The 21804-nt window shown below is 43.8% G+C and overlaps 1 protein-coding gene across 2 annotated transcripts in view; it reads right to left on the bottom strand.

The window, feature by feature from the left end:
- Positions 1 to 21804, bottom strand: part of DCL1 (dicer-like 1) — a 193755-nt gene that overhangs the window by 57975 nt on the left and 113976 nt on the right. For both annotated transcript variants that reach the window (XM_086493338.1, XM_086493339.1), the window contains exons 8-14: positions 20919 to 21091; positions 20551 to 20834; positions 19910 to 20143; positions 19602 to 19752; positions 19323 to 19505; positions 14770 to 14925; positions 14591 to 14686 (exon numbers count right to left, since the gene is read on the bottom strand). In XM_086493338.1, the coding sequence (XP_086349464.1) occupies positions 14591 to 14686; positions 14770 to 14925; positions 19323 to 19505; positions 19602 to 19752; positions 19910 to 20143; positions 20551 to 20834; positions 20919 to 21091 (1277 nt within the window). The remainder of the gene's footprint in view (positions 1 to 14590; positions 14687 to 14769; positions 14926 to 19322; positions 19506 to 19601; positions 19753 to 19909; positions 20144 to 20550; positions 20835 to 20918; positions 21092 to 21804) is intronic.

Raw genomic sequence — 21804 nt, 5'->3', positions numbered from 1 at the left:
TGTCCAGTGGTGCCAATACCAGTGAGGTGCTTCAAAACCCTGGTAATTGTACTCGTCATCTGCTCTCCGCAGTACTTGCACACTCAAGTGCGAGTCTCTGAACCTACTTGGCCTCCTGTGTTGACAACTCTCAGGACATTGGTGTACTCGGCCCAAAGAGGATTAGGTCGACGAGGCATGATAACTCTGCAACACAATTAACGCACACTGCAAAGTTGAATACAAAACTTACAATCTTTCGCGAGGTCAGGACTCTAGAGTGCCTCCTTGAGGCTTGCAGATTCCAAACACAAAGGGAGGGAGGGAGGGAGAAAGAACCTTATCGGTGGCGGCAAGTCGGAAGTCCTTCCTTGGTCTCTGTGCAGACACTGTGCAGAGACTGGTCACTGTGTTCTGGTTCTCTGTTGTGGTAATAAGAGGTATAGCATAGGTGGCCTTATAAAAAGCCTCGCCCAACCAATCCGACCAGGCGGATAAGGAACCGACGGGCAAATTTTTTTCTTAAAGCTTTGCACGTACGGAATGGTACCGTACGTACGGATTCCGTACGGACGTACCGTACGGTACGGAATCTAGCCGGACGTACGTACATAAAACAACCCTGAACTAGATGAGTCCAAGAGCGCGGCAGAGCACTTGTCATTATTCACAAGTACTTTGTCGCAGTTACAAGATTCTTGCTTGCCCCCTTTTGATGATAAGCTGAAAGCTATCTTCTTGCTTATGACCTTACCTGAGTCATGGGAAACTTTGGTCGTTTCGTTGTCCAATAACCCCAATTTGACCTTTGATGGTGTTAGTGGTTCTGTTTTGAATGAAGAAATCAAGAGGAAAGCAAGTGGAGAGGGAGGCAGCTCTGCCAGCATGGTTAGAGGCAGGACAAAAAAGAAGAATACTTATGCACAACGGAGTAAGAGTAAGAGTAAGAAAGGGGAAATGCAAGCAAAGGCAAGGGTGATGTGACTTGTTATCAATGTGGCAGGAAAGGTCACAAGAAACCCGATTGCAGGTACTATAAGGCTGAGTTAGAAAGGAAAAAGAATGGCGGAGACAAAAAGAAAGAGAAGAAGGAAGTCAAGGCACATGCACAGGATAGCCCAAAGGACAAGGAGAAGGCCAATGTGGCTTCTAGTGTCGTGGTTGAGGAACTATCAGATATAGAGGACATCATGTGTGTTGGAATTAGGGTTGCAGAGAAACACACACAGCTTGGAGAAGACGAAGGAAGCTCAAGGCACACAATAGAGAGTGTGTTACTTAGTGTGCAATGGAGAGATAGATAGCCCTAGAGTGATGGGCGTATATATAATGCACGGGGGAAAAAACCTCCTAAAGAGGGAAAAAATGCCCCGGCGGTCCTAGTGTGTTCACACACATCACTACCACATGTATATGGTAACAAATCCCCCCTGGAGTGATGCGGTGAACGAGAGCTGGCACATGAGTAAAGGGAAGTGCCACGCCCTGAGGACAGGATCAGTCCACAAAGGGAAGTAAGCCCAAAGCTTTGCGGAAAGCTTCAAGCTTCTCACGAGACAATGCCTTTGTGAAAAGATCTGCAAGGTTGTCCTGTGTTGGCACATAAGCCAAGCTGATCTCTCCTGCTGAGAGCCTCTCCCTGACATAGTGGTAATGCACCTCAATGTGCTTTGTGCGAGCATGAAAAACTAGGTTCCTCGCAACTGCCAATGCGCTCTGACTGTCAGTGTAGATAGTGTTGGCGGTGTCCTGTCCAACACCCAAATCAGCCATAAGGCGTCTGAACCATACACACTCAACCGTAGCTGTGAAGACTGCCCTGTACTCATCCTCACAACTCAAAGTGGCCACAGTAGGTTGCTTCTTGCTCAACCATGATATACATGAACTGCCAAGCATGAAACAAAAACCACTTGTGGACACTCGCGTGTCAAAACAACAAGCCTAATCTAAGTCCGAAAAAGCATGTAAGTCTGACGGCAATGATCCCCCCTTGGGATAAAACAAGCCAAGATGTAAAGTGCCACTAAGGTAGCGGAAAATCCTCTTGACAGCCTGCCAATGCTTAGACCCTGGGCTATGCATAAATCTGTTGACCTGTGAGATTGCAAACTGAATATCCGGCCTCGTGTTGCATACATAAATGAGGCAGCCAACAGCAGTTTGGTAAAGAGTGACATCAGCAAGATCGCCAGCATCATGTAGACTCAACTTCAAACCTGTTTCCATGGGAGTGGCAATAGGTTTGCAATCCTCAAGTCCAAACTTACATAGCAATGTCTCTATGTAACTTTTCTGGCACAAGGCAATACCACCATCACACTGCTTAAACTGTATACCCAAGTAATGATGCAACAACCCCAATTCTTTCATCTTGAAAGTAGCATTCAAATCAGCCTTAAATTCAGCAATATGTCTCTGATTTGGTCCAGTGATCAGCAAATCATCCACATAAAGAACCACAATGAGAAGTACATCACCCTCACGCTTTACATACAATGTGCTTTCTGTTGGACTGTTACGAAAGCCTCGTTTAACCAAATGAGTGTCAGCTTTCTCATACCAAGCACGAGGAGATTGCTTCAACCCATACAAAGCCTTCTTACATCTGCACACTTGTCCTCTTGTCCTTTTATGACAAAACCGTGAGGCTGCGTCACATAAACTTCCTCAAATATGTCACCATTCAAGAAAGCAGTAACAATGTCTAATTGATGTACATCCCAACCAAAATGAGCTGCCAATGCACATAGAAAACGCACAGTAGTCATACGACAAGTGGGAGCAAAAGTCTCTTCATAATCTATGCCTTTTTGCTGTGCATAACCCTTTGCAACAAGCCGAGCCTTATGGCGATCGATCTCACCATCCGGCTTGCGTTTCAACTTGTAAACCCACTTTGTACCAATGGCCTTTTTGCCAGGAGGCAAACCACATAAAGTCCATGTGTCATTCTCTATAAGTGCATCATATTCTGATTGCATGGCAGCCATCCAATTTTCTGAATTCTTCATCAAAAGACAGAGGCTCCTCAACATCATGTAAACTAAACACAGCCAAAGCATAACAATCTGATGCATAAGATGCATGGCGAGAGCCTGAACAAGTACGACTAAACAAAGGTGCATCCAATTTACTAGCACGCAAAGTGTGCACCAGCCATTTTGGCATACCTCTAGCCTGCTCATTTTCAGCCCTTTCCTCATCAAGTACATCATGTACATCTGCATCAGTAATAGGATGATCTAAAACATTTTCAAAAACCCCCCCCCATAGCCTGTACATTTGCCTCATTGGAACTTACATTCGTATTTCCACCACTGAAAAGAGAAAACAAAGTGTCATAAATGTCCTATGAGCTTACATTACTGTCTCTAGTACATGACAGCAAGGGCTGAACAGAATCTTCCACAAACACTACATCCCGAGAAACAAGAATACGTTTTGTTTGCGGATGATACAACCTGTAACCTTTGCTTTCAGCACTATAACCAACAAAAATACATTTGACAGCCTTATCATCCAATTTTCTGCGTTGCACTTGTGGCACCAAAGCATATGCCAAACAGCCAAAAACACGCATGTGCTCAATAGAAGGCTTTCTATCATGCCATGCTTCATATGGAGTAATAGACTACTAGCTTTCGTAGGATACCTGTTAAGTTCATAAGTGGCACACATGATGGCCTCAAGCCAAAAAGAATGTGACAAACCTTGACTTTTGACCATACATCATGCCATTTCCGTAAGTAACCTGTTTTTCCTCTCAGCAACACCATTTTGCTGAGGTGTATAAGGCACTGTACATTGGTGTTTTATCCCACGACTAGCCAGAAATGCATTAAATTCATGAGACATATACTCCCCCCCTCGATCTGACGGAGGGTGCCCATAGTACATTTCGAGACATTTTCAACCATAGCCAGAAATTGTTTAAGCACATAAAAACTTCGGACTTCGCTTTAAGCGGAAATACCCATGCATGCCTCGAGTAATCATCAATGGAAGTCACAAAGTACAGGTAATTGCCCAAGGACGGAGTTTGCATGGGCCCACAAACATCACTATGCACAAGCTGCAACCTGCATGTGGCCCGAACTGAACCATCCTTTGGAAATTTAGAATGCTGCATCTTACCCAAAATACAGCCTTCACAAACATGTTTGACAGGTGCTTCAAGAGGCGGCAAAGAAGCAACCATATCAGATTTCTGCAAACGCAGCAAACTGGCAAAATTCAGATGTCCAAAACGTGCATGCCAAAGTTTTGCATCTGAAATAGCCCTTGAATCTGCAACAGCATTTGCAAAATTTTGTCCACACTTGTCATACAAAGTGAGCTTATACAGCCCATGGCAGAAAAGCCCAAATACAACAATTTCATCACCAAAACTGAGATCATGAATTGTACATTTGTCATCCACAAATTTGACTACAAGTCCAAGTCTAGCAAGTGCGGATAGAGACAAGAGATTCTTCTTGATCCCAGGTACGTAAAGTGCATCAACAAGTGTGAAGGAGCTGCCATTAGCAGCAGTGAGCACAATCTTTCCAACTCCCTGAACTAGATAAGAGGCGTTGTTGGCACAAGTGACTGAATTCCCATGAGGGACAGACTCGAGAGAGGTAAACAATTCACGATGTGAGGTAATGTGCTTTGTAGCACCACTGTCGAAATACCACACATGTGAATCTGCAGCAACTGACAAGCATGCATCATGGACAGCAGGATTGTAAGTGCACTCTGCGCTAAAAGCCCATTCTGCATCAACATCAGCAACACAGTCTCCTTTCACAGAAGACTCAACAATGGCTGCATTTGTAGTGGAACCATCATTTGCAGTGAAACCACCCTCTTTCTTCTTAGTCTCTTTGGCCTTCAACTTAGGACACGACTTGATCAAGTGATCATTGGCTTTACAATAATGGCAACGTATCTTCTTTTTGCCCTTATCACCATAATTGCCAGACGAAGTGCTGCTAGCAAAAGCATTAGGAACAGAATTTTTGCCACTCGCTGCAGAACCATAAGAAGTGGCTGCATTACTGTTACCACCCTTTCTTTGAGAAGCAATAAAAGCCTGTTCAACTGCACGCTGCCTAGTCCTGTTTTTTCTTGAAAGTGACTCTTGCAACAGCAATGTGCATAATGCATCAAACTTGACAACTTCAAGATTTCCTTGGTTCATCAGTCTCCAAGTACTAGCAAAAGTCTGGTAGGAATCTAGTAAGGCATCAAGAACAGTCTGCACAAGGGAACTGTTTGAAATGACTTCACCTGCAGAAATAAGTTGCTCATTGATATCCTTGACACTAGCAAGGAAAGTGTCCATATCATCTTCCTCGTGCATAATCTTCGACTCCAGCTCTTTACACAGCAAAGCAATTTTAGCCTCATTGCGTCTTGCATAAAGACCTGCTAGAATATCCCAAGCCTGTTTTGCAGATTTTGTTGAACGGATGTCAGGAACAATGGTGCGCTTCACAGACAACACAATCAATGCATGAGCCTGCGCATCCTTAACATCCCAACGAGCTTGTTCTGCCGTAGGCAAAACAACTCTAACAGCGGCAATCCTTGCAGCAAGACCTGCAACATCCTCAACATCGCCTACATCCTCAGAACCAGGACGTACATCAATGCCCTGCACAATGTTCCAGACACCCTTTGACACAAGAACATGTTGCATCATATAAGCCCACATAGGGAAGTTGTCCCCATCCAACCTGTCCTCAGCAGCAAACATCTCGAACACATCTGTGTTGTTGTTGTCATCCATGGTAAATGCTGCACCTGATGTGAAAACTGCTCGAAAATAGGAGAAACAGAGCGGGAACAACCTGTGCTATATAGCACAAACCGTAGAAGACTATAAAGCACCTGTTATACAGAAAACGGCACTGACAAAGATTCTGCCCTAGAGTGATGGGCGTATATATAATGCACGGGGGAAAAAACCTCCTAAAGAGGGAAAAAATGCCCCGGCGGTCCTAGTGTGTTCACACACATCACTAGCATATGTATATGGTAACAATGTGTGCCACTTTGTCAGATGATGATGCTTATGACTATGATGCCTCTCTTAATGTTCATTCACAGGACATGCAGATCACCAAGAGGGATTTTATTGATGCTTTGTTGACTGTCAATGACGCATTGTCCCAGACTTGGATTGTTGATTCCGGTGCTTCATTTCATGTGACTTTTATCAAGGAGTGTTTCTCTATTGTTGATGCAGGCAAGCGTGGCCATGTATACCTTGGAAACAATCATGCATGTTCCATTGAGGGTATTGGCACTGTGCATCTCTCCATAGATGGCACATATGAGCTTGTCTTGCATGATGTTCGATATGTGCCGGGAATCAAGAAGAGTTTGTTTTCTGTTGGTCAGATGGATATGCATGGTTACAACATCTTGTTTGAGAGAGGGTCATGGAAAATGACTAAAGGCTCAAGGCTGATTGTAAAGGGCACAAAGAAAGGGACACTTTACTGCATGCATGGAAAGGCCATGTTGGGCAAGTTTATTGCATTGGCTGAAATTAACTCTCACATGGAGTTGTGGCACAAGAGGCTTGGCCATATGAGCCAAAAGGGCCTTTCTAAGCTTTGTACTTTGAACAAGCTTGATGCTAAAGGCACAAATCTTGACTTTTGTAATGAATGTCAATATGGCAAGCAAGTAAAGCGTTCTTATTACTCTGGTGTCTCTCGTAAATCTTGAGTGCTTGATCTTGTACATTCTGATGTATGTAGCATGCCTACTAAGTCTATGGGTGATGCATGTTATTTTGTCTCCTTTGTTGATGATCATTCTAGGAAAATTTGGGTTTATTTGCTTAAGTCTAAGGATGAAGCCTTTGCTACATTTAAGAAATTTCATGCATTTGTGACCACCCAAACAGGTAGAAAGCTAAAATGCTTGCGTACAGACAATGGGGGGAGTACAAAAGTGCTGAATTTAACAAGTTTGTGAAATTTTGGGCATCAAGAGGGAGCTTATTGTGCCATACAGTCCCTCTTCTAATGTTGTGGCTGAAAGATACAATAGGACACTTTGTGAGAGGGTGAGATGCATGCTGTCCACAGCTAATCTCTCTCATGGATTTTGGGGAGAAGCTTTGAAAACTACAGTGCATATATGCAATCGATCCCCTCACATGTCTTTGAAAGGTGACATCCCTGAAGAGGTTTGGTCTGGCAAGCCCGCTTCATATGATCACTTACGCATTTTTGGTTGCGAGGCTTTTGTGCAGGTTAGATCTGAGTTGAGGAGTAAACTAGATGCCAAGTCCATTAAAGGCCTCTTCATGGGATATGGTGAAGAAGGCGAAGTGGGTTACAGGATTTGGTTACCTCAGCTCAAAAGGGTTGTACGCAGCCAGGATGTTGTTTTAATGACGCAAGGCTACTTCAAAACAATTGTGCCTCAAAGCATGACCATAAAAGGGTGAAATTTTAGCATGACCAGCCACCTGTTAGGCCTATTTTTGACCCTCAGGATGCACCACAAATGGCTGAAAATGTAGATGATCCAGTGGTGTTTGAGCCAGATGATGTTGGACAACAAATTGAGGCTCCTGAAGGGAATTTTCAGCCAAGAAACAATGTTGAAAATGGTTCTGAAAATGATGTACAGCAGCCCATTGTTGATGATTTTGTAGTGCCACCTGATGTAAGCCCATTGCCGGATAATGTGGATCATTGGGTGAGGCGGTCTACTCGTCAAAGACGGCCTGTGAGTCGATATGACCCCTCTTTGCATTACATTATGTCGACAGATGAGGGAGAGCCTCTTACGTATAAAGAGGCAAAGCCAAGAGAGCACAGCGACAAGTGGGAAGAAGCCAATGACATGCAAAGTGTGCCTTATGCTTCAGCTTGTGGTTCACTTATGTATGCTATGGTTGCTACTAGGCCTGACATAGCCCATGCAGTGGGAGTTGTGAGCTGGTTTATGGCTAATCCAGGCAGGTTGCATTGGGATGCAGTGAAGTCCATTATGAGGTACTTGAAAGGGACTAAAAACAAATGCCTCTGCTATGGTAAAGGACCAATGGAGTTGAAGGGATTTTGTGACTCTGACATGGCTGGTGATGTGGATACACGGACATCCACAAGTGGCTATGTATTTACTCTTGCACGAGGTGCTGTTTCATGGTGTTCTAGATTCGAAAAGATTGTTGCATTGTCTACAACAGAGGCTGAATATATTTCAGCCATTGAGGCTTCCAAAGAAGATATTTGGTTTAGCACGACTATGCAGTGAGTTTGGTTTGCCTGCCAAGGCACCTATGCTTGGTTGTGATAGCCAGAGTGCCATATGTCTGGCAAAGAACGCCATGTTTCATGCACGCACAAAGCATATTGATGTGCGGTATCAGTTCATACGAGAAGTGCTTGAGGATAACCTTATTACGTCGGTTAAATTCCATACATCACAAAATCAAGCAGATGCTCTCACTAAGTGCTTACCCGAAGCACAACATCATCTATGCATAGAGATGGTGGGAGTCACGTAGCTTGAAGGTGCCATTTATGCCTTTAAGTGGGAGGTTGTTGGGTTAAAGACCCAAATGGCCCCCTTTTTAATGTATATTTTAAAGGTACTAACCTTTGGCCAAGTTCACATTGAACTTGGCCACTAACTTATTAAATTGGTCCTTATACAAATAATAAAGGGATAGTGAGTTTTTACAACTCACTCACTTATCCCCTTGAGAAACTTACGTGCTCTCTCTCTCTCCCTCTTTCGATCTGCTAGCGCTCAGCCTCCTGCTGGCCTTCGCCATCTCTCCCTGCACACACCCCGCACATTCTCACATGCTCTTTCACTTGCACACACCGCCGCGCGCTTATCATACACTTCAAATGGTTTCCAAAGATCAGGCACAATGAGTATGGGTCCATGGGTGAGTAGGTACTTAAGCTTTTCAAAAGCTTCCTTCTGCTTAACTCCCCATACAGAAGATATCTTTTTCTTTGTGAAATCATGGAGAGATGCAGCCACATGGGCGAAATGGCGAATAAAACGCCTATGAGAGCCTTCTGCTTTAAGGATGACTGCCCAACATTTGTCAACGTAGTCTGACACAACTTCATGCTCTCTTTGGGAGAGCCAATCCCATTCTTTCTTCACATCATCATCAAAGTCAGGAGGAAGGAAGTGAGTATAAAACTCCTTTTTGAACTCCTCCCAATCTTTGGATTTGCGCTTCTTTAGATTTGTGGTAAGCCACCAGTTGCTAGCCCTATCTTTTAGATACATGCTCACATGGCGAGCGTTTTGAGAAGTTACCTTCTGCAAAGGCCACCTCGAATTGTGGAATAAAAGCGAGAGCCTTCGTATCGATCCTCTTGCCATTAAAGCATTCGAATTTAACGTCTTTATCTCCAGCTTTGAACGTCTTCTTCTTTTTCTTGTTGTTGGAAGAAAATCATTGACTAGCTTCTCATGCACTGCAAGCAGAGTAGCTTCGTCGGAAAGCATGGCATGATCGCCACCTTCGCAAGGCGAAAAATAGTGCAATGATCACTTGTGCTACTATTTCAAGCTAGATACCAGAAAAAAGCAAAGAAGTTGGTTCCAACCTGGCAAGGACCATTCATAGTACAAGAGATTTTACCACAGGGGGCAGTACACTTACTAACTCTGGAAGGTGTTTCTTTATCGCTTGTAAATGACTCCAGGATCAAACGCTACCACCTCTCACCATAAACCATCACAGTAATCATACCTCGCCACTCTCTCCCCACTAGTACTTAACTTGCAGCGTGTCTTCTTCCTCGTCCAGTCTAGCATTAGATGAGGTGTGTTTCCTACCAACCTGCTAACGTTTCACCTCACCATTGTCTTCATCACATTCCTTGCCTCACTTTTCTCTTGGCCCACTATTTCAACATCGTTCTTTATGACTACATCTATCTTGTGCCCCACGAGTTTTTCACTTGATTCCGCTCTAGTTAATAGATGTATTGTGTTCTCTAATGCAACATTCTCCCTTTGAGATATGGATTTGTACTTTTTTCAGTGGCACTGAGGTCTCTATCTAAGGTTTCTATCTGTTTAATTGAGTACTTCTCTCTTTTTCATAGAGCTTTCTCATCTGATTTACCACTTCCCTTCCAGATGTCCCTTTTTAAGGAAGATGCCTAGCCGCTGTCGTACTGTTCTTTTACAGATTGTAATCTTCACTTCACAAGCAAATTAAGTTTCTGCTTGTTCCCTAGTACACTTAGCAGTGTTTATTCATTTGCCAAATGTTGTATCATCCCATTTATCTCTCTAAGAGATTCTGTCCCCACGTTCAATCTGATATTCACTAGTGTCCTCCTCCTCCTCTCCTCCTCCACTCAACTCAACAATTGGGGGCTTCCAGTGTGCTGAGGCTAATTATTTCCTCACCATACTTTGCTTTACCGGTACAATGTCATCCTAGGGAAATCAAAAAAAATAACAGAGCCATCTTCCAGTTTATATCTTCTTAGTTGTTAAACTTCACCAGCTGTTTCGTTTTCCGCTGTTCTACCATCTGAATGTCCTGCATGAAAGCACTATCAGTTCCTCCCTATCTAGCTTCCTAGGCCCTAATCTTACTCCCTAGCACCTCTCTAGTCTCTCTCACCCCTAACCCAACCCCCTCGTCCCTACCCTCTCCTTGTGCCCCAACCCTAAACCCTCGTCCCTACCCCAAACCCTGACCATTTCCCTCGCCTCTCTCCACATTCTCTGTCGACCCTATTCCTGGCCCCTACCCTAACCTAACCCCCTCGCCCCTACCCTACCCTATCCCTCGCCCCTACCCTAACCTAACCCCCTCGCCCCTACCTCTACCCCAACCCATCGACCCTATCCCTCCCCCCTACCATATCCTGGCCCCTCTCCAAACTCTCTCGCCCCTAACCCAGCCCCCTCGCCCCTACCCTATCCCACTCGAACCCTACCCTCTTTAATCGCCCCTACCCAATTTCCCATCGCCCTACCCTAACCCCCTAGCCCCTACCCAATCTTCCTCCCCCCACCCTAACCCCTCGCCATCGATCACCCTCGTCCTCCCCGCAACAATTCTCATCATTGCAAATACGACCTACCTTTTTTCCATCGCCCCTACACACCCCAACGCCCTTTCTTATCAGAGCCCTACCTATCTACCTTCTACCACCTCGTCCCTGCCAGCCCTTGCCTTTAACCCTAGCGCCTCTCTCTTTAATTGGATTGATATGGCAGGTACCACTAAGCAAGCGCGAAAAGCAACTTTGTGAAAAAAGCTAGTTGTGGCTGCAGAATTAGTGTTGTGGCTGCAGAATTAGTGACTGATGACGACTCAGAAAACAGTAGCAACGGCCTCGAAGACATCACTTCAAGTGACCCAGTGATGAAAGCTACAAAGCCTCAGCAGCAAACTCAACGTCGGATTTTGAAGCTGACTATCACTCGGATGCTTCCAATGATCACGCGGAACAATCGAAGGGGAGTCAAAACAAAGGAAAAAAATCAAAGCCTCAGCAGCAAACTCAACGTCGGATTTTGAAGCTGACTATCACTCGGATGCTTCCAATGATCACGCGGAACAATCGAAGGGGAGTCAAAACAAAGGAAAAAATCAAGTCATCACTCACGAGATAAGGAGGCCTTCAACATCTAAAGGTCACTCAACTTTCTCCTTGGAATTTTTTCTACAGCCACCTCAACCATCTCTGAGCGAGGTCCTTTCCAGTGCTCAGCTACAAAGTCTAGGTCTCACAGCACTTGCTGCTAGCGATCTACCAACCTTAGTTCCTGTTGAGATGATCCATGAGCTTTTTTAAAAAATTCCCAAGTAAGGGGATACAAACTCACTCCTACACGGCTTGGCCATGCCATGGGTATGACCAACTTCCATCTGTGAAACCTGCTACACGAACCTTTTCTCAGCTATCCAAGGATGCAACAATTCAGGCATGTCAAGAGCTACTCAGTACGGATCATCCCGAGTACGAAAGAAACAAACAGCTCCCCCCAACTTCAGGTACTATTTTCTATCCAGAGATGCGAAAGCAAATAAGGGGAAGTGTGACCTACCCACTACATTCTCCCACTTGGACGGCCTCTACTGTTCAATCCACACCTTACCCTGTGGATTCCACCGGATTCTCTTTACATCCTTATAGTCTCAGGCCAAACGATTTCGGGCCCAGGTGCAGTGTGTGCAGACGAGCTTCAAATCTTTTGCAGCACCTCTTTGGTGTTCATGAACCCCTGCCCAGGTAGATGAGGATACCCAACCAATGCTGCGAATCGGGAAAAGAAAATCTCTAACTAATGAGATTGATCAAAAAATAAAGAAGAAAAAGAAGATCAAAGCCAAGGTGGTTAAGGACTCGGTAGAATCTCTACGCTCATTGCCAAATTCAGAGAGCCAACAGACTAGGGTGACACATCTTTCGGGACTCTCTATCTACTTCCATTCCTTGTTCTATTGTGCCAGTGTCTACTTCCACTCCTCGTGACGACTCTGTCGCTTCTCCTTCAAAGCATCTTCTTCTCCCATATTCACCCCTCCTCTAGTAAATATATCTCCCACCAAATAAGCACCAACCATCCCAGATGTACCCACTACGCCCGTTGTAACCACTTCACCCATACCTAATCCTAGCTCACCAGCAGTGCCACCTGCACGTCCTCCAGCACCTCATGCACCTATTGCATCTTCAAAGGTGGCCGACTCTACTTCTCTGTTTGAGCTTTCTGAGAAGATATTTACAAGATTCTAGGAATGCTATCGCCACCATAGAGCTAGGAACAGAGCAGTTAGCGGCTACACACCAGCGTCACTCCGCTACATACACAGTTATGGAGAGATCTCGGCAAGTCGTTGAGAGCGCCATGGCGGATCGGGACGCTACTATTTTTGCACTGCAACAAGCCTTGAAGATAAAGTCCCAAATGATTGAGGACCTTAAAGCACAGGTACAAGGATTTCGAGAAATGCTTCTACATAGAGATAGGTCTACCCAGGCTACGATGGGCGTGGGATATGGATGGACGAGAACAAGAACACCAATCCACACTGCAGCAACAAGTCCTTCTCACCAATTTATGAGACTCTACACACAGCCTCCAGTTCAGTACTACAATCAACAGTATCCTCAGGGGTTTCAGTCGTCGCCATTGCCCCACATGCAGAACGTTCCTTGTTGCGACGGAGTTGCTAGTGCACACCTCCATGGCTGTGTTACTCGACGCCCTCAGTACACTATCGGACAGGTGCTACCCTCTGCCACCACAGGTGGCTGCTCCTTTCACAAGCAGCCCTATTATGGACAGCAGAGCCCAACAGCCTCTAGACTAGTAGCGGGGTTCCACCATTGATTTGATGGCTCCACATCCAAAGACTGATACTTCAGGTGCGGCTGTGGTGATTACTCTTTCTCTTGGGTGATTGCATGTCAGTCTTTTCACCATGGCAGTGCACTGAACTGCGATAGTGGTTTATTTTTGCAGATTTACGATCTTTTAGCAGTTTCAGTTGTTTCTCTCACTGAGACGGTGAGTGGCCTTGTGGCGAAAAACCTGTAGCAGGGCTACGGTGTCACTGGCACGGGACGGGCAATTACTCACAGTTTGTTCGGGTTTCACATTGGACGGACTCTCTTGCCGGGTCGGTGACATGTGGCACGGATACAGGTGGTGATCCAATCGACACCGTGGCCAGCACACCACCACCACAGTTCGAAGATAGGCTTAGCTGGAGTGGATATTTTGCAGCCGTTGGTGGCTCGTCATGTTTGTATATATCCATAGTGGGTTTGGATCAATGATCTACTTTTCGTGTGGTCAGTAGTCTGGAGTCTATTATCTTGAGTTCACGCATAGAACGTCTTCATGTCTTCCCTACACAGCTGAGCCTTGACACCCCCATTGTATCCATGAGTTCTGGGCTAGAGCAGAGTGTGTTGCCATGCCAGAGTCTGTGTTGGTTTCTTTCAGTTAGTCCATGTTCATACTATTCAGGTTTCACGACTGATGTCTTGCTATTGTTGTTTGTTCTTCATTGTCTTTTGTGTTTTCCTTCTGTGGAGTGAGATCTCCCGCACACTGCACTGAGGAGCACCCACCATAGAGAGCACGACACATTATCTCCAGTACAGGTGCTCTCATTTTTGTGGTAGCAGAGCATTTTATACATGCCAGAGATTTGCTTGCAAAGCTTCTAGCAGTGATGTTCCACTTTGCCATGTGTGAGGGCCTACCTGATATTTGGAGTTTGTTTACCATTGTACCTATCTTCAAGTTAGGGGACCCTATGGAGCCTGGGAGCTACCGCACTATCATGATTGGACATTGGCACGGTTGTACGCATCCATCCTTGAGCAGCAGTTGAGTAGATAGGCAGAGAGAGAGGGTGTACGGGCAGCAGGACAAGCGGGTTTTAGAAGAGGTTTCAACTTTCTCTACTCAAAGTGCATAAAATATACAATTAATACCAATTATATTTCTTAATTCTCAATCTCTCAGATCCCCTAACTCTCTTTACATATACATCGATACAGATACCCCATGTACTCAATTAGGCAAAATAAAAAACTCTAGAACATTCAATACTTTCACATGCTTCTACATATCTAACCTGTTTTATGGAGAGACTCATGGGGCCACAAAACTCGAGAGAGGCTCTAGTGGTCATACTCCGAGCCACGAATAAATCCATGGTCATTGATAAAACCTGAAAAGTACCATTTTAAAATTAATCGACCTTATGGAAGGTTAAAGGTTGCATGCGCTACTCTTCCCATAATGCACGAGTACCTCTGGGTCAAGCTCTGTCCCAAACATTACTGCAAAATTGACAGTCTGCATTAGAAGGGTGTCCTTCGAAAAACCTGTGTTTTCGCACTTGATCTTGTACATGAATAATAGCATACTGGACTGTCCTGAATCTTTGCTGCTGAGGATCCAATCACCCTGAAATCCAAACATCGGTCACTTTCGGACAAGACAGTTTCAGAGAAAGTCCGATGACAAGCGCTTCAAGTCATACAAAATATCTCTCTAGTCCTACCAACATGTCTGGATTGAAAACTGAAAATGTGAGAAAGCAATCTTGCTAGATTAAGACCGCAATTTTACTCCTTATGGACATTGACAAAAGAGTAATAGGCCTCCCTTGTCTTAAATGTAGCTCATCTGCCCCAAAGTCATGCTAAAAGCATCCTCCCACCCAAAAATTTCATCTCGAAAACAGTTGACAAAGGATTCCTTAAAATCTCCCAAAAACAGCAAAACATACATTCGCCAAAACCATTCTCACAAGTTTTTTTGGCCACACAAGGTTGGCAGGCAAGCGCTCTAGGGAGGGAGCCATCAAATAAACTCTTATAGCAACAGGAAGCAAGAGAGGCATACTGGTTCATATTGGCTGCCTAATATGCATAGCAACTTAGACACTGAAGACTTTAGGGACCTGGAACGTTCACTGATCTTAATATTGTACTTGTTTTTAATCGATAAATCAAATAATATGCTTGAATCTTCGCTGGAGAGGATTTGAAGAACCATGAAGCCTTGAAGTTGTATCAGCTTGCTTTCACTTTCAAGTCTTTGTCATTATCAAACTTAATGGTTTGTGTCACATTTCATGGGATTCACACTTGGAGTATTTGCTCCAAATATTTTTCATCAACAAACTTAAAGGTTTGTATCACATCATGGGATTGACACCTTGGTCAAGCTTAAAAGAGCTTGAAGAGACTCGGTTCTCATTGGCATTTGATGAGATTCATTTCTCATTTGAGCTAATTCCCTCACGTGAACGTAACATTCCCCAGTGGTTGAAGACATATTCCACAAAAGTTGAGATGAAAACAATATCCACGTTCACATGTGCGCACAAAAGTAATATTGTCATGTTTTTGTTTTATATTTGCTTTTGGTGTTCAATCAAGCATGATTGTTTAGACTTCAGACTTTTGGTCGTTTCAAATGAAGGTCAAGCATCTTAGAACATCTATGGCCAATCCTTGCGACAAATGTTTCAAATTTTTATAGGCTGAATCTTGGACAAGGCAATGAAGGTCTACTCTACGTTTTGTGTCAAAACCTCTCTCTGTGGAGATAGTGGATTATGTAGACTCTTATACATATCTTGGTGTTGTATCGGATGGACCTACTTTCTCTATGAGAGGTGTTGCAGAGGCAAGATTGACGAGGGGATATGCAGCATTAGGAGGACTAGAGAGGATATGTTTGTAGGTACAGTTTCAAGAGCCACGCACTTAGCTGTGGCTAATTTGACAATTTGGTCACTTCTACCGTGCTTTATGGAGTGTGCAGATATGGGGGCCTAGCCTCGATCATCATGTAGATCAGGGCACACATATGATGGATGAAGATCCATGGAGAGACCACTAGTATCTATTTCTTCAAGCTAACCCGGGTGAAAGCCTCAGTGCCACATGAGATTATCAAAGCTGAGATGAGTGCACCACCGATTGTAGTGGAGATCAGTGTCTTTCATTCATAGCAAATGGGAGCTATACAACTAGCACTTGAGTCATCCGGACAGCTAGCTAGTGAGGGTGATCTTCATGTTGGTTTGCATAGATATCATCTTAGTTTGAGCTACATGGATTTAGTATGGACAGTCTGCCCCCTTTTCAGTTACCTTGAATGCACCATCCCTCACCTTCACACATTCAGAGATTAGCAGGATTATTGGACATAATCTCATTCAACTGGATACTAGGAGGGCTTGGCTCTCTCCATCACATGACTTGGGGATGAAGATGGCTTTTTATCAAGACCATCTTCACCGCACGATAGATGACCGGTTTATCTCATGCCCCAGGTATATGGACACCCTCCTATCCCATGGCATAAGATGTGTTATTGATCAGCTACACACCTCACCTTACCATATGGAGATAGAGATTGGCCGATACAGAGGTATACCTCCAGAGGAGAGATTATGCTAGGTTTGCTAGAGAGAGCCGGAGAAAGAGGAGCATTATATCTGCCAGTGCACAGCATACTATAAGATCTGCGGGCGGCGCTTTCATTGTCTATTTAGAGAGGGCTTTGGCTCCTTATCCCGCCACATCATGAATTTCTATAATAGGAGGTACCTAGGTCTCTTCTTGCTGGAGGTCCGTAGACTCTGAGAGACTACCCTTAGGAGCAGAGGACCTATACAAAGGATCCAGACACAGGCAGATCGCTACTTTTTATACAGGGACTACTTGAGATGGGCCATCACAGGTTACCCAATCACACCCTCATTGGGGCATCCTTCTTGATTGAGTCATGCAACTTGGTCGCTCATGCCGCCCAACAATAAGAGGACCTTCACATCAAATAGACGAGGAGGCTACGGAGTATCATTGAGGCAAATCGAGCACATCCCCCCCTCCAGAGAGCTCATAATGGAGGACATAGAGGCCATACTACATAGACCCATGAGAGAGTTCATGGGATGATCACCATTGTATACTTTCTCCATTGTACACCTCATTAGTCCTCATGTGATTATTATGATGTATTATGTGATGATGATGACATAGGGTAGGCTAACATACCTACCCACTCTAGGTATCCTCATTTATTTTATTTCTATGTTACCCAAACCTTGTACTAGAGTCCCACATGGATGGAACCCTTTGGTCTCATTGGTCATTTTGGCCCTTTGAAGATGTTGATATACCATTTCATTTCATTTCTATGATCAATTTAGTTGGGCCATAGCTTTTGGGTCAACCTTTCACTTAAATACCAACTTTTTCTTTATCCTTTGGTGGTTGCTTCATCTTCTGCCACAGCCTTTGGAGCTTTCTTTACCTTTTTTTTCGTTTGAGTTCTAGCCTGACATTTACAGAGAAGGTCTTTGGGCACCTTAAGATCATGGTTGTGTGCAGGGTGTAAGTACCAAGAAGGCACCCGTGTGGTCAAGCATCCACACGTGCTAACAACGAAAGACATAAATCCCACTCCTTGGAATTAAGAACGTTCCATGACTTAGTTCCTTTTCATTTTTGGCTTGCTAAAAAAATAGGCCATAGAGACAAAATGTCTAAGGTGTACTTCTGTTTGGGCATTCACATGGACAGTTAGGATGTTAAGGTATGCATGGAGCACACTGCACAATACCACTTGGTACTGCACATCACAACGAATTGGCTTCATAGTGAATGTGAGGTCATCATGTCGAGTAAAGGTAGCAACGGTTGTGACAGTGATTACAAGGTAGGAGGCGGTGGTGAAGCTGGGTTGATCCAAAGGGCTGATTCGAGACACTAATTGTGTTGGTTCAAATGAGAATGCAGAGAAAAATGACACCTATAAATAGTGCCTAAGATCAATGACACCTGTAATAGTGCCTATGATCTATCTCCCAAGTTCCTTCTCAACATTTTGATTTAAAAAATTACTTAGCCAACAAAACAAGAGAAGAGTTGTGCTGAAAGCAAGACAAAATCTCTCGCAAAAATAACTTAGATGGTCAATAAGGATGTTGAGCCTTCTTCAGCTGAATCTTATCGTTTGGAAATAGGGTTGCAAGTATGCACACAAAAACTTTCGACGAGTAGGAGAAGCTTGAGGGCACACAACTAAAGTAGCTGTATTACGTTGTGTGCAAAAACAATGTTAGTTAGCTTTAGAATGATGAGTGTTAATATAATGCGCAAAGAACAAAATCTCCTAGTTTGGGAAAAAAGTGCCCTGGCAATTCTAATGTCTTCACACATCACTACCCAAAATATGGTAACAAATCCAACTTGGGAGTGATGCAGTAAACTAGACTGGCACATGAAGTATAGGAAAGTGCCACGCCCTATCGATCATGATCAATCCACAAGGGGGAGTAAACTCAAAGCATTGAACTTCCCTCAAGCAAAAATCTTTCTGAATAAATCAGCAAGGTTGTCCTGAGTTGATACATAACAAAGACTCTTTCCTTAACATACTCAAAATGCAATTGAAATGTGCTATGTGCAAGCATGAACCACTAGCTGCTCACAACTGCCAATGCAATCTGATTGTTGGTGTAGATAGTGGTGGTAAACTGTTGGCCCACCACCAAATCAGCCACGAGGCGTCTCAGTCATTCACTGCTTTGAAAGCTTCATTGTACTCAGCCTCACAAATAGAAGGGGCCACTGTAGGTTGATTCTTGCCCAACCAAGATATGCATGATGTTAAAGTTGCAAGTTCACATTATCTCCTACAACAAGGTGTGAGCCATGCCAAAGTGGTCTTATGATGGTGCTATGGCATGAAATTACATGTCTTTGATCGTGTATATGATCATGAAGATAAATTACAGATTTTGCATGCAAAAGCTTAATTTTTCAGAAAGAGATACTAACCTTAAGCACATCGGCAATGCCTTCGGGATAAAACTCCCTGTGACGTGCTGTTCCAGGAACAGGTTCCCCTTCTTCGGTGCCATCAATTTTCTCACCTTCCTCTATACTTCCAGTGTCGGGCAGAAGAAAGTCTGTGATTGCTCCCATCTCATGGAGCTTCTTGCATGCTTCAAGGCAGACATACTGTATCACCACACACCGATATAAATAGCCTATCACACTTTGAAATGTACAAACTTTGGGTGCTAACGGGCAGTGAAGCAGGTGTAATTGTTTTACCTGCTGGGCAAGACGAATCGAATTGCACAATGGACCTTCTATTCTTTCAAATGGAGCATTACAAGGAAGCTGCAATTCACAGGAATATTCGACGGAACTGCCATCTGTCTCATGCTTTCGTAACCGGAATTCTGGCCGCAATATTGAGTATCTGTCAAATTTTTTGCATAGTCTTAAATGTTCTAAAAGTAGCAATGGAGCAACAAGTTATGACACTGAGACTACCACATACGTATCCACATTTATGCATACAAACATATCTGTATGTATCTTTCTTTGCTTATGTTTGAGATGCAGATCATGAGCACCTGTCACTGGGTAGTTGCGAGCAGAAAAAGTGCACCAATCCCACTGCAGAATTCAGGCTCACAACAGCACCGGTTTCTTCAACTTGATAGACAGTGCCAGATGCCAGTTCAGCAGAAAGCAATTTCGATGAGCCTTTCAAGTGACTTAAGTCAGACCTTTCAATAGCCTCTTTCCTGAGTGTTTCCTCACTGTTTCTTGCATTTCGTAAGAAAGCCTCATGGGCCAAGTTCTCCCTGACAAAAATTCAGCAGATTACTTGTGAAGAAACATGCAAGGACAAACACAGTGAACAACCTCAATGTTAAATGGGGAAAATCACAAACAGGTGGTGCAACTTAGTTAGTTTGCACCTACTGGCATACATGCATAGGAATCTGGTGAACCTGTTTGAGTAATTTCAGCATATAATGGACATGAGAATTTTAGATTATTCCTGATAAATAGCTCTTTTAGAAATTATGCACAATAGGTAACTTCCATTGACAAGTACAAGTATAATTAGATTAGAGTTCCACCACGTGAGAAATGTTTTGATAAAGAAACTACTTTTTGAACCATCATTCAATTTTCTCACCCAATGACAGTTACAACAAACTCCACAATTAACTAAACATGAGCCAGTTAAGATTCAGGAAAGTACTTCTCAAGCATAAGAATATAATCAGATCCAGGCTTGCGCGCGCGGCCACGAGATTGTATATATGCCAAGACAGTTTTGGCAAGGTCAAAACGGATCACTACATTACACTGTCGGATATCTAAACCTTCTTCTGCAACACTTGTTGCAACAAGCAATGTGACTCGCCCATCTTTAAACTTTGTAATAGTCTCTTGCATTTGTCGGGTGCGCATATCCTGATTATTATTGTGTCCAATTAAACTGGCACATTTTACAAACTTGAGTGACGGCAACTCTGCAAAAACCTGCACACTTCAAAAAGTTGGAATAGTCGATACCAACAACACAGCAGACCATTCTTAAGAATTCAAGTGTGGCAAGTAGTTAACCTTTGGAAGCACAAGTGCTGCCACCACACGCTCCACAAAAATGATTGCCCGGAAATCTTCTGTGTGCTGATACCCCAGAAGAATTTTGATCAGTGACTGTACTTTTGGTGTTACTTTCCCATCAGCCACAGCTGCCCCAAGGATCTCATCCACATGCTCACCACCAGACACAACTAAACACAGGTATGATTTTCACGATCAATTGTGTGAAACTTGAACAGATGTTATTGGCTCAAGAAAAAACCAAAAGTTAACTACTCTTGGCAATCAAAACTTTTGCCAGAAGCAAAGTACTAGATTAATTAGATTATACTTTACTGCAAAAACAAATCATTCTTTTAAAGAGAACCCACGAGCACATGCAACATTGAAAAACGTTCAAGATGTGCCATGACAAAGGCATGCAGAACTGAAGCGAAGGAAGTAGAAGGGAACTTCAGTTTTCGTACACTTCCTTGTCGAAACTTGTATGAGGAAAAGGCTCCTAGGATGTAGAAGTTGATTTGCCTAAATCAAATCCTTGTCTAAATGGACCTCTACATCCTATAAGCCTTTTCCTTCATACGAGCTTCAACAAGGAGGGAGGGGGACGGCAATCTCAAGCTTGTAGCACTTCCTTGATGATGTTTGTATAAGGGGGAAGGCTCATGGAATGAAGAGGTCCCTTTAGAATGAGAAACAAATTCGATTCTCGTCCTAATTGGACCTCTTCATCCCACGAGCCTTTCGCTTTATACAAAATTTGGCAAAGAAAGCAAAGTGCCTCTCATAGGCCAGATCAATCGCTTCAGAGCTGCTAATTTCATTGTCTTGCCCAAATGGCCCAAAGCACTCCTGCAGGAATGGAATGGCTTTTCATAGAAGTAGAGGAAAATGTACTAGCCTT

The sequence above is a fragment of the Adiantum capillus-veneris genome, chromosome 21 (assembly GCF_014529385.1).
Source record: "Adiantum capillus-veneris isolate H3 chromosome 21, ASM1452938v2, whole genome shotgun sequence".
Classification (NCBI taxonomy): domain Eukaryota; kingdom Viridiplantae; phylum Streptophyta; class Polypodiopsida; order Polypodiales; family Pteridaceae; genus Adiantum; species Adiantum capillus-veneris.
The sequence above is the reverse complement of the archived record's forward strand: the minus strand, read 5'-3'. Positions and strand labels throughout refer to the sequence as shown.